Source organism: Mytilus galloprovincialis, chromosome 10, assembly GCF_965363235.1.
Source record: "Mytilus galloprovincialis chromosome 10, xbMytGall1.hap1.1, whole genome shotgun sequence".
Classification (NCBI taxonomy): domain Eukaryota; kingdom Metazoa; phylum Mollusca; class Bivalvia; order Mytilida; family Mytilidae; genus Mytilus; species Mytilus galloprovincialis.
In genome coordinates, this window is record NC_134847.1 from 61,645,887 (window position 1) to 61,659,302 (window position 13,416).

The window sequence follows — 13,416 nt, forward strand, 5'->3', positions numbered from 1 at the left end:
TCCTGTAGGAACACCACTCTTTCATGATAGTTTATTTGCATGTCGCAAAGCTGGTCAGCCAAGAACACATGAGTTCATTCACGTATATATTTTATTTGCTCAATCTAAAGTTTCCTCAAAATCATTTATTTGGTATCTATGATGAGTGTATAATTCAACGAATCCAATTCACTGCTTTTATCATGGTGATCATGCCTGTCATCCTTCGATATGTGTTTTTTTTTAAAGTAACATGATCAATTGTCAAACATTTACTGGCAATTATTGACCCTACATAATAAAAGAACAAACAAATAAGAGCGAGGTTCTTCATGTGAAAAGTATGAATATATGATTATGATATATAGGCAACTGTTTGCAGAGCTACATTTCCATGTGTACATTTAAGTTTTTTAATTTCCCATTACTGAACATGTACCTACATAATGAGGCAATGGTGTAGTATTTCGTATTGGTATTCTAGAAACACTATTTTACAGTCCTTAAGGATGTACTTAGGTGAGGTTATGTGAAAATTAATAAATTAAGAAGTTAAAATTGATACTTTAAGCTGGTAGAGCATCAATTAAGGATAAAAATAAACTAAAAATATTGATAGGTCATGGACCTACTTTTCAAGATATTTGAGATTTAAAATATGGCGGGAAAAGGCTGACTCGGACTTTTACCTTATATTTGCATTGGTATTATTTGGTCTGAAAAACAAAAGAAGGAAAATCAAGAATTTCCTAAAATTTTGGTAAATTACCTTTCATGAGCAATTAAGTCTTATATGAAAAAATAAATGGGTGTTATGGGGCAAAATATTTTACATTGTATTGTATGGAAAAACACCAAGGAGTCCGAACATTTGACACCAATTCCAAAACCTCACCTAAGTACATCGTTAAGTAAAATTACAAAATTACCGATCTCCATCGAAAATCCAAAAACAAAAGTCCTATTCAAATGGCAAAATCAAAAGCCCAATCACATGTAACAAATAGATAACTACATTCATATTCCTGACTTGGAACAGACATTTTTGTAGATAGAAATGGTGGATTAAACCTGGTTTTATAGCTAGCTAAACCTCTTACTTATATGACAGCCGTATAAAATTCCATTTTATAGACAACAATATGTGAAAAAATCAAGCAGACAAAATAGGTAAACAAGTCCAAATTAGGGGTACAGTTGTCATCAGTGTGTTAATCACTACTAAATTAAACAAAAAGTTACATAGCAAATATACCGAGTCCCTTAGCAAATGGCAAATCAAAAGCTGAAACAAATCAAATGAATGGATAACAACTGTCACATCCTGACATGGTATAAGGAATCACTTATGTAGAAAATGGTGGAATAAATCTGGTTTCATCGCAAGTTAAACCTCTCACTTGCATGACAGTCGCCTGCAATTCCATTATATTAACAATGATGCGTGAACAAAACAAACAGGTCTTACAGGGTGAAAATGTCAAAAATAGGGCTACAACAGTCATCATTGAATTATAGTCTAAAATAATTTAAATAAAAATAACCTAATGGACAAAATCAAAATAAGCCAGCAAAAAACCAAAAAGCAGCATATATACAAAGCACATTAACAAATTTGGATGACAATAATACAAAAATTTACCATAGTACAATAACAGACTGACGGTTATCACCAAAAAGAGACGAAATAATAAAAGTTATAACTAACAAAAACAAATTAAATACTATAAAGCATTATTAAGATGATAAACAACACCATATCCAGAATCTAAACTACTAGACCATCTTATATTATTTGTGAAGTTGTAGCAAAATGTTTATCATCAATGATTTAGCCATTTGATTAGGGACTTTCATTTTTTGAATTTTTCTTCGGAGTTCAGTATTTTTGTGATTTTACTTTTTGGTATCTTTCGATGAAATTGTTTTGAAAAAAGAACGAGACGTTCTTTAATACACATCTGGTTCATAAACATTTTGCCTCTGGTGACGTTTTAAAAAGTCTGCAAGCTCTTGAATACCGAATGAGTTGGGAAATGTATATCCAATATACAGGTTAGGTTGGTATACTGCTACTAAGGTAGGGGACATTGATTATTTTAAAATTAAAATTGTCTCGTTTGTCATAGATTCTGGTATTGAGAAACCAGTGTAAAGAACTTCTTTACACTGGTAAATGTGTACAATTTTCTCATACTCTGTCTATAGTAAAATCACGCAATTATTCAGTCTGAATTTACAGTACTATAATATGTATAACTCGTTGGTACTATCTTCTGATAGAACATTTAATGTTAAAATGTAACTATAGGAGAAAACTTTTTAAAAACTGAACCGGTTCAGATTAGTCTTTGTAAATAATTGATATTACAACATAAAAACACAAAACTAGTCTTAAGAGCATGCAGTTCATATCTACAACTAAAATTATGGTACTGAAATAGTACAATATAGTTTTGGTTTATATACATTTGTTTCTTAGTCTTAATTTTGATAGATATTATTGTTACTGAAGATAGGTGTAAAAATTGCATCCGTAATGTACAACGGGGAACAACTCTGAAACTTTAATCGGAAAATTTTTGCCATTTCTAATACAGTGTATTTAGAATTGGTACAGATTATATTGGAAACATGTGATATTCATATAACGATATGCATATTTGTTTGTGCTATGGTTTAGGTATAGTTTAGGGACTTTAAAACGATTCAAAGTAGTTCAGGAGTCTGTTTTTTAAGGGGATACAGTCCGATCTTTATTATTTTTTCCTTTTTAATATTAGACAAGCAAACAAGACGTTGACGATGAAAAAAAAAAAGAATCAAACTCATAAGGCGACGAAATTCATGCTGTCTTCTTACTTTAAAATTAGTTTTTTGAATGCATTCACTATGTTTGAGATTGTACTATTTATACAGTGGATATTGTGATCATTTGAAGTAATAGTGTCTAGATTATACGACATCACCACCAAGTGTTTAAACCCATTGGTTGTCGGAGTAAACTGTATGACATCATCTTTTTATACAAATTTGAAATAATCGAAACCATAGGATTTTTCTACCCAAGTCATATATTGCATTAACCGTACAAGTATATTTTCCCGAAATTTCAGATTTTTAATTCAAGTTCAAATTTGAACCCCTTTTGAGACCATTCCAAACTTTCATTTTAAATGGACAAGGAGAAGATATAAAGGTATAGGGGTCATGAATTTATCTTCTGTACGTCCATATTGTACATCTAACCGATAACTTTATATATAGTTGGTTGTAATTCAAGGAAATATATGTACGGATATGGATTTTCTCATAAATCAATATATGAATAGGGTGCTGCTTTTAAACAGTAAAATAATAAAAATACCGAGCTCCAAGGAATTTCAAAACGAAAGGTCCCTAAGAAATGGCAAAATTAATAGGCTTAACACATCAAACGAATGTAAAATAATGCCACATTCCTGATTTTGTACAGGCATTTCCTTGTGTAGCAAAAGGTGGATTAAAACCTAAAAAAATAGAAGTGCAGCAGTCAATGTTGTGTTATAATCTTAATCACTATACAAACAACCAAATATAACAAAGAAAAACAAAATAGCATAAATCCAAGTTGGACATCTGTACCCATCAGAGTATGTTGAGACTCAACACATATTCATTTTTAATAAATCACAAAACGACAAAAACAATAGGTTTATATATTATGAAAGGATAAGTTTAAAACTGTAAGAGATGCATGGTCAACAATCATGACGCCTTTAATTCACTGTATCTTTGTTATAGTGTTTGTATAGACTGTTTGTATAGACTGTTTGTATAGACTATAAACATTATGATTTAACGTATAAGTTATTAATTATTATACACTCCGATACAATGAGACACATTTCAATTGAAATTTCCAAGATAAAAAACAAAAAATGTGAATTATAATTTGTAAACATTTCCTGTGTTCACCCGGTTGTCGATTAAATACTTCGGGAGTAACATTAATTAACGATATTGTCTATATTTGTAGTAAATAATTCAAGAACAGGTCGTCGTTTGAACTTCCTTTTTCATAAGTCGTGCTAAAAGACGTGCATCCTCACCCGAAAATACAAAGTACCCATATGATGCCAAATCTTCCAAATTATCCCATATCGGATCTGAACCAAGTCCTACAGTTATCAGAATTGTTTTAGAATTATTAACGACGTTTTGTAATTGTTTAATCAAATTCGAATTGAAAGAGTTTCCATTAGTAATAAAGATAACAAAACTATTTGACGACGAAAGTGTTCCCATATTTTGCACGTGTTTGATCAGTGGAGACTGGTTCACGTCTCCACCACTATATTCTACAAAGGCCACCGAACCAAGTTTATATTTTAATCCAGATACATCACTGAGTGGAATAGCTTCTATTATCTTATTGCCGAATATATCTACTGATAATTTTACGTTCGTTAAATGAAATGATAAAAGTGACTCTACGAATGTGTATATAAACTGTTTCCCTTCTTTAAGCTCCGCCGGAGTAATATATATTGAATCTTCAAGAAGTACGTGTATTTCTCCTTTAACTTCAGATGTACAGGCTGAAATATAAAAAGGGTAAGTGTATAAATCTACCGACCCAACAAATACTGGTGTAAATTTCATTTAAATTATTGGTTCTGCTTGAAAGTATAAAAATAAGTATTCATTCTCTCATCCATGAAAACGCCAAAATGATGCAGTTATTAACAAACAAGTTAGCGTTCAAATTGCAATGCATGTGCTTCTTGTAACAAAACACAAAAACAATATATAGGAAAACAGATTACAAGTTTAATATTACATGGTTATAGGATAATTTTATTTTATATGGTTCGCTACTGACCCCCTACGGATCCATAGAGTATTAGTAAAATCAATAGGGGTGAAATCGTAGTCTCCTATGGATTTTGTTTACCCTCTATGGTCCGTAGGGGGTCACCAGAGAACCGTATACAAAATGTATCACACGCGGGCCTGTTGCGTTTTGAAGGGAAAATAAACAATGAAACACAACTATATTAATGAACGACGTCACTTTTAACGGTGGAAGTAAAGTCATGAACCCCTTATGAAATTAACTTACCTCCTACGGATCCATAGTGGTAACCACGTAACGTCGTTAAACCAATCACAAAATGATAATTTAACTGCGATGCGATAAAATTATTGGAATTCACACTATTCGACTAAAAACAAATTCGAAAAGTCACCTCACATTATAATATCGACACTATTCAAGCTTAAATGAAAAAATAAATATAGAAATTCTGCTCTAAAAATACAAAATATTCAATAAATAATGGTCTAATAAGATGAATCAAACATATTTTAAATTCTACATACAAAGACATCCTGGCTGAGCTAGCGAAGACTGTAGATATTTCCAAATTATATCTGCTGATGGATACAGTACCCTGGTGAAATCTGTTGCTATTCTTTCCAGTAGATCGTGTTTGACTGAAGTACCAATTCCAACTGAAAGAATTTCCATATTTGAAAGATGTTTCAAATTATCTGCTGCAGTTTCGAGTTCATTACTTTGTACCATTAAACCATCCGTGAATATAATCGTAAAATGTTTTGCGTATGATCTTGGATCCCCAAAATACGAAAATAATTGCCTGTCAATAAAAACAAAGACCAATATAGACCAAGCATGGAATTATTCTAGATTTCTCAATACAAACTTATAATAAATGAAAATTAAAAATTAACCAATTAAACAAATCGAAGATTTTGAAAATGCATAAACAAATAAAATAAACCCTGTAGTTTGCGTTCTTCATAAACCGTGATGGCGTTTTATATGCCTGTACCAAGTCAAGACTATGACAGTTTTTATCCATTCGTGTGATTTGTTTGAGGTTTTAAATTTGCCATTTGATTATGGACTTTCCGTTTTGAATTTTCCAGTCTTTGAAAAAGATCAAGAAATACAACTTTTGTATTGACGTTTGTATAAAGTTTTTAAAAGTTTTTTTTAAAGTTTATTTTTCTTTTACCAAACAGTTTTTTAATATCATCAAAAAGTATATAGTTACATACGGGAAAGAAAATATAAAATTCTTTTCAAAAGTATATACATACGTAACATCCACCAAGGCATCCTCTAGATTAGAAGCTCCTCTCATGTTGGCAATGTTAGAAACATGAGCCAATAAGACATCTTTTTCTGCATGATCTTTAAAGTAAAAGTCTATCTTCGATTTCGATGAAAATGATGTCATTCCAATTTGACATTCAATTTCATTGATGGGTAAAAGTGATATAACATCTGTCAAAAGATTTCTTAAGAAAGATACATCAATACTGTGGGATACATCCAAAACAAATGCTATATCAGCAGCTTTAAGATAGCATTGACCGGGATCTGAAAGATAAATACATTAACTGAATGCGTTTTATCTTCATCAATGGTGATATACAGTAAAACATTTTTGGGACATACATGTACATTTGTGATTACAATAAAATGATAATAATTTAATTCGCAATCTTTATATCTCAAAATCTTGATTTTTGTAAAATATATAGTCTACTCATTATTTTCAAAAGGAAAACAAAAAAAAGGGGGGGGGTAATGAAAAAAATATAGTAAACAATAAAGTGTCTCAGAATATAACTTAATTTTTTCTCATCTATAAAGCACAAATCAAGACACCAATGGATTTCAAGCCTTGTGGATATTGATGTGTGTAATGGCACAGTTATCTTAAAATATTTCTCGTATGAATTGCATACGAAATCTTTTACAAATACTTGAATGTAAGTGGTATTTTTTTTAAATGAGACTCTAATGCAAAACATATACACAAATACAGTTGACAGACGGTAATAACCAAATTGGCGCATACTTGTCTTATTTATTGATAGGAAAACCCCCCAAAAAGGGTATAATTTTGACGAATGTCAAATAGGGTTATCAATAAAGGTTAAATATCCGGTTAAACTAGGCACTTATTTCATTGTGTGATAACGGTAATCCATGCAAAACATGTACCTCCTGTTGGTGGCGCAGGCTTGATCTCCCTCAAGTCAACTCTAAAGGCAAATTTTCCTGGATAACCAACATTTGACATATTTTGCAGGTTTATTATATCTGCTGTTCTTGAGCCTTTTACAGAGAAGAAATGAAGGTTGTCTCCCATGTTAAATCCAACCTTGAAAAAAGTAGTATGTATATATGTATGAATAAATAGTGTACGCTATGAAATTCTCTCCATCGGACACTTTTTCACAGTAAAGTTGTCCACGGATATAATGCTGTTATGAAATATCATCCGAACGATATTTATCTATGAAATCGTGTCATCAGATGTGAAAGGTGTCCTTCAAAGAAAGGGCAATATTCCATATAAAAAGTGTCCTTAAAAGACAGTACTTAACGTGAAAAAAAAATTCACAATACCTACAAAATATACACATAACCTCAGATCTTTATCAAAGTAGAAGCTTTAAAAGTGGTATTGAAGTTTCAATTCATACAAGATTTGGTCATTATTATGTGTTATTTTAATATGAATCATACCATAAAACATCTTTATAGCGGAGATAATTGAAAATGCTGTGGAATCAACCCCGCTGTATTTTTGCGCCAGTCCCAAGTCTGGCATTTGTTAGTCTCACATATTTTTTTTAATTTAGTTTATATATATATATAATATTTCGAAGTTCTGTGTGGTATCAATTTTCACTGAACATCATCTCAGGACAACCTGAATCGGTTTGTTTTAGTAACATAAAATTAAATATAGCTAAAAAATTTCAGTTATATTACTTATTTATCATCTCCCTTATCGCTTTAAAGGTACTTTTTTATAGTGAAAAAGTGTCTTCATATTGAAAATCAATACTTACAGAATAGAATTCTATAGTATTAAGCATGAAACAATGTCCGATAGAACACTGTTAACGCTGACATATTTTTATCATTACCTAGTTGCGAAGTCGATGTATATATTCCGGACCATATAAGTATTTGGACCATACGCGTATGGTCATGACCATTATGCGTATACTCCTATGGTCCGACCATACGAGTATATACTCATTTGACATTGAATAGACATTGAAAGACAAAATTTCTTTTTTGTGACGTTTGCATTTTATGACGCCCATCGCACGAAACAAGGAATGTGTTTTTTAATTTGATAGATGTCTTTTTGTATAGGTTTGTTTGTCTTGAGATTGTAACACAGTGATGACTGTTGTAACCATATTTTGACTATTTTACCGATTATGTCTGTTTCGTTTACGCAGCGTTGTAAAAATAACGGAATTTGATGCGACTGTCATAAAAGTGAGAGGTTTAGCGCTATAAAACCAGGTTCAATCCACCATTTTCTACATTTGAAAATGCCTATACCAAGTCGGAAATATGACAGTTGTTTCCTATTCGTTTTATGTGTTTTATCCTTTGATTTTGCCATTTGATTAGGGACTCTCCGTTTTGAATTTTCCTCGGAGTTCAGTATTTTTGTGATATTACTTTTGACTAATAACGGGCCACCGTAACAGACTTCATCAAGATATTTATGGAAGTTATCTACGAAGGTCGATACCATGCCACATTTCAATTTCAGTATGTCGTAGATAAAAAATCGTTTTAAAATGAGGTGTCATTAAAACATTTAGGCTGTGATTTGTCTTATATAATGAATACATAAACCCGCCACGTTATGTATGTATGTGCCTGTCCCAAGTTGGGAGCCTGTAATTCAGTGGTTGTCGTTTGTTTATATGTTATATATTTTTTTTCGTTCATTTTTTGTACATAAATAAGGCCGTTAGTTTTCTCGGTTGAATTGTTTTACATTGTGTTCAATGAACTGAGCTATAGTTACCACTTATAACATTAAGATAAAGAAGATATTGCAGCATGTTTTCCTTTTTAGTCAAAATATATATATAACTTTTTTTCGCACCAAACGGCATCAAGGCAACATAAGTTTGTGTGTATATTTGTAAGTAGTAAAAAAAAACTTATGCATGTCGAATATATAATGAGTTCTCTTCAGTAGTTTGTATCTGGTTATTGGTCTCTACCACAAGATTTGGATGCTTGTCAACATTGTACTTTATTTGGCTATTTTAATATTGTTTTATTCGAGCGTCAATGATGAGTCTTTTGTAGACGAAACGCGCTTCTTGAGCAAATACGAAATTTGAATCCTGGTGAGTTTCTTTATATGCAATAATGATTTAGACCTCGACACCCGTATTTGGTCCACTATAACTCAAACTTTGGAAAAATTAGTTTTGTCGATTGAATAATTGTGGACATTAATGGAAATAATTATAAATTGCATTGACAAGAATCCTATATATTAAAACGAATCTACAAGAAAATAACATTAAACTGATAATGCACATGTTCATTTAAATGAAACAGGAAAACTTAACCATCATTAAAACAAATTGAATACTTCTTAATGCGTGAAAGCCATTTGTCCTAAAAAAAAACACGGGAGATATCTAGCGGACATCCGAAGCCAAGTCGAGATAAACTGTCATAATAGAAAATGAAAGAACACGAATAGACAAAAAATAATTTCACAAAACTCTTCATAGCACGTTAAAGCGGAAATAGCTACGAGATACTAAAAAAAATTATGATTTTTTTTTTTGTTCTTTCATTATTGAAAGTGAAATAATGAAATAAAAATTCGCTTTAAGCAGCCAGTGTGCTTCATTTTTTTTCTTTCAAAATAAGCTCAGAAACAATTGCTGATGAATCCGTATTCATGTGAATTTCAATTTAACCCCTTAGCTAGATATTAATTACACGTGATGTATGCGTGTTCGGTTATTAAAAGAAAAGAGTGTCAACATTGAAAGTGAAACCAAGGTAAATCATTTGATTGACTGATTCAATCAAAAAAATCCGCTTTATACTGGTAAAATCGATCATTAACTTATATTTTAACTTATAACACGAAATCAAACACATTGAAAAATCCATTTGGACGAGGTCCATATCTAGTTATATTTATGTTTATATCGTTGTATGTCACGTCGGTAGTTTTCAGAGTCATCTCGATAGTTAATTATAGATGGTGTTTAGACTAAAATACGCACGAAATACTGATAAATATTAGATAGAATATGCATTGATAACTGTTTATTTAAGACTTTTTATAATTTGAATATGAGTTTTAGCATAATTTAAATCAAATATAAAAATTAGAGTGAAATCGGTGAATACGATTTTGACAGCTAGTGCCCCTTAAAGAACGTTACTTCATGACATGCTTTAAAAATAACTTTGTACCTGTGCAGGTGTGCCTCCAATACCAGTTTTAGCGTCTCCCCTACTTGCCGTCCCTGTTGTCCATTCTATTTTATTGTAGTTGTAAATCACAAACGTGCTTTCGGTGTCAGTAATCAGAACACACTGAAACGTATTTCTCTAAAATATAACAAAGAGTTATTTTCATATATAGACTGGTTGTATATTTTTTCTATATAATTAATCATAAATAAAACTATCAGGAATGTTATTCCAAAAGGACAAAAATGAAAATTTTCTACTAAAATAAGGGAGAAAAAAACAAACAAACCTTATTTAATCCGACGTCTGATGCCCCAAAGAAAGGTACGTTTTGCCAAGTAACAACGTACGTCCAAGTTGCTTCAAAATGTTTCATTATTGGAAAATACTTTCGTACTTCAGATGTTGCTTGAGATGTGTCAGAATATTTTGTAGACTCCCTGTACCAAATACTGCATGTATAATTACAGTTGCTTGTATCTATATCTGTCCAAAAAGGCGCAAGTACAATTAGATCGCCAATTTTAGGAAATGGCTCTGATGTGAACGTCGAAATTCCTTTTCGAAACGATATTAACCCATTTGTATTTACCTATTAAAAAAATGAAAATAACTAATGTACCAGATAAATTATATTTTTTTATCAAATGCCTATAGAGTTAAAACATCGGATATCGAAATAACATAATTTTTTATTTAAGTAAAAAGATGAACTTTAAATGGAAATGTGATTGTATTAGTACATGTACAATCTAGTACAATCTCAATGTGAATCTGTCCTCAGATATACATTTTTTGTAGTAATAATTAAACGAGCATTTTGGACTGATTAAAAAAAATTAAAAAAACAAATCCCACTAATTATGATAAATTGAACGACTTTTACTTTCCTATGGTTAATTTTCCTTTCATTAATGGTGATGTTACACTTTCTCATGGATGGGGTGCACATTTCTTAGTTGGTTTGTTATGGGTTTGCAGTGACGTCTAAGATTTGAATTAATGTTTACGTATATTGTCATCGATAACACACTTTTACTTAAATGTATTAAAAATGTGAACATTTCTTGTGAATGCATAAATAATAGAGAGATAGTAGTATTTCTAACCTATCTGCGTATTATCATATTATTTATAAATTTAACAGGTTTTTAATTATTACTTTTTACTCTATAGACCCATAAGGAATGCTTATCAATGCATCTGATGTTCTATCAGTGCGTTTGGAATTTTCATCTATTCTAGTCACCTTTTTAATATTAAAGGCAAGACAACAAAGACTACAAAGAACTCTTTTTCTTCTATTCTTTTAAACATTTTTGTCTTGTGTATGCATAATTTAAGTCTTATTAGTTCTACTAATGATATTGCTGTATGAAAGCTCAGATGTGCATTCACCAATATCAGATATGAGGACGATTATTTTTAACTGGTGTCGTAGGACTGCTTGCAAGTTTTGAAACAGTATGGTATATTTTTGTTTTGCTTGTACTTGCGCTTACTTTCCTTTTTTCTTTTGTTATTTTTATAGAGTTATTATGGATAAAATTTTGAATGATAAAATGGGTAAGGTGTCAAAGAGGCAACAACCCGACTTAAGAGCAGAAAACAGCCGAAGGCCACCAATCGGTCCTTAACACTGTGAAAAGATCCCGCGAGTTCACTGTAAGGATTTTTTTTAGTGCGATCTGTTACATCCCTATTGTTAGCCCACTAATATATAAGTTATAAACGACTTAACTTACATACAATTCGCTATGATATTCGTAAAAGAATTTAAAGACAATTGAAATGTTTTGAACAGCTGAATGTTGATCATCATTAGGAAACAGCAAGCCATCCCCTTCGGAATGTCCAAAAGAGAAGAATTCAGATTCAGGAACAAAACATAGCAATTTGATAGGTATATTAGCAGGAAAAAAATCACTACTGGAAGCATCTTTTTCTGAAAAATATTAAAAAATTAAAAAATATATTAAAGAGCACATATTAATTTAACAAACACACACATTAGAAAAAAGTTGTAATGAATATACAATTTTCAAACCCGGTTAAAATGGTGAATACATACAGTATTGACATCTTTTAAATTACCTCATCAAAGATTTGAATATATTCAATAATTCAACATTCAAACTTGATGTATTTCACAAATATGCAAGAAGGACACAACTTCTTAATGTTCCTATTATCAGTAATGATTGAAATCGTTTTATAATGTACTTAAACTTAAGGTTGATATTTTCAGAGATATTGGTAAGATAGTCCATAAAGATGTTTCTTAATATATCTGAGATTTTTTTATACAACTTTTGACATTAAGCATTTTTTTAAGACGCATTCCTCAAACTGTAGTTTAATTTCTTGCTTTTCTGTAATTTTTCGGACAAAAAATATGGGCTTCAATTATAGTATTGGATTCTGTTCTCTACTGTCATCCTATTAAACTGTTGAAAAACAATAGTCTTGTTGCCCTTTTCTACAATTTTATTATTCTAAATAGCTCAATTTTGCACAAAAGTTAGGATGTTTGAAAAAACTTTTATCCATATCACTGCGATGAAATGACCGTGTTTCATTTGAAAAATCTTACAGTTGTAGCTTGTTGACACATTTGGGAGTCTCATAAAAAAAGTGACTATAAAAAGAGCCAAACAGATAAAAGTCTTTGCAACTACTGTGTTTCTCCGTTTAACTCGTTGATTTTTACATCAAGCTATTGTTAAGCGTACAGTATTAGAGTATTTTCAAAATCACTATACTTTCAGAATAATAAATTAGTACCGTTTTTGTCAGTTTTTACGAAGGAAGATAACTATACCTGACCAAGTAGTCTTTTTCTAGGTAAAACTGTATTTTCGTATTAACCGTATGACAAAATCATTCTATGTGTCTTGACTTCCTGGTCTATATTGCTGTTATCATGTGTCGGTCATATCGTTATTCGTGAACACACCCAATCAACCTGCCATTATCCGATATATACTAAATATGACTGATAGAATTTAAATGCAATGGTTAATTGTATTCATTTAAACGAAACAATGAGACCTGACATTTATGATTGTAGACATAAATATTATATCATGTAATAGAAAATTATGCCAAAATATGTTAACTTATGTTTAACCGAAATAGTTTTAATC

At 30.9% G+C, this 13,416-nt stretch overlaps 1 protein-coding gene across 1 annotated transcript; it reads right to left on the bottom strand.

Moving 5' to 3' along the window:
* Positions 1–3,658: 3,658 nt before the first annotated feature.
* LOC143049268 (uncharacterized) lies at positions 3,659–13,209 on the bottom strand. The gene is made up of 8 exons (XM_076222963.1): positions 13,092–13,209; positions 12,016–12,215; positions 10,560–10,862; positions 10,271–10,408; positions 7,001–7,160; positions 6,088–6,370; positions 5,344–5,621; positions 3,659–4,559 (listed from the first exon to the last, which is right to left on the bottom strand). The coding sequence occupies exons 3-8, from the start codon at positions 10,644–10,646 to the stop codon at positions 4,006–4,008; spliced, it is 1,500 nt and encodes a 499-aa protein (XP_076079078.1). The 5' UTR covers positions 10,647–10,862; positions 12,016–12,215; positions 13,092–13,209; the 3' UTR covers positions 3,659–4,005.
* Between the last annotated feature and the right edge of the window lie 207 nt (positions 13,210–13,416).

What these genes read in the sequence shown, in the direction of transcription:
- LOC143049268 (XM_076222963.1), bottom strand. Translation starts at nt 10,646, where the DNA reads ATGAAACATTTTGAAGCAACTTGGACGTACGTTGTTACTTGGCAAAAC. An exon ending in TTGGAGGCACACCTGCACAG is followed by an intron (nt 7,161 to 10,270) that starts GTACAAAGTTAT and finishes ACTTTTTTCAAG; the next exon opens with GTTGGATTTAACATGGGAGA. An exon ending in AGCTCAGCCAGGATGTCTTT is followed by an intron (nt 4,560 to 5,343) that starts GTATGTAGAATT and finishes TTTATATTTCAG; the next exon opens with CCTGTACATCTGAAGTTAAA.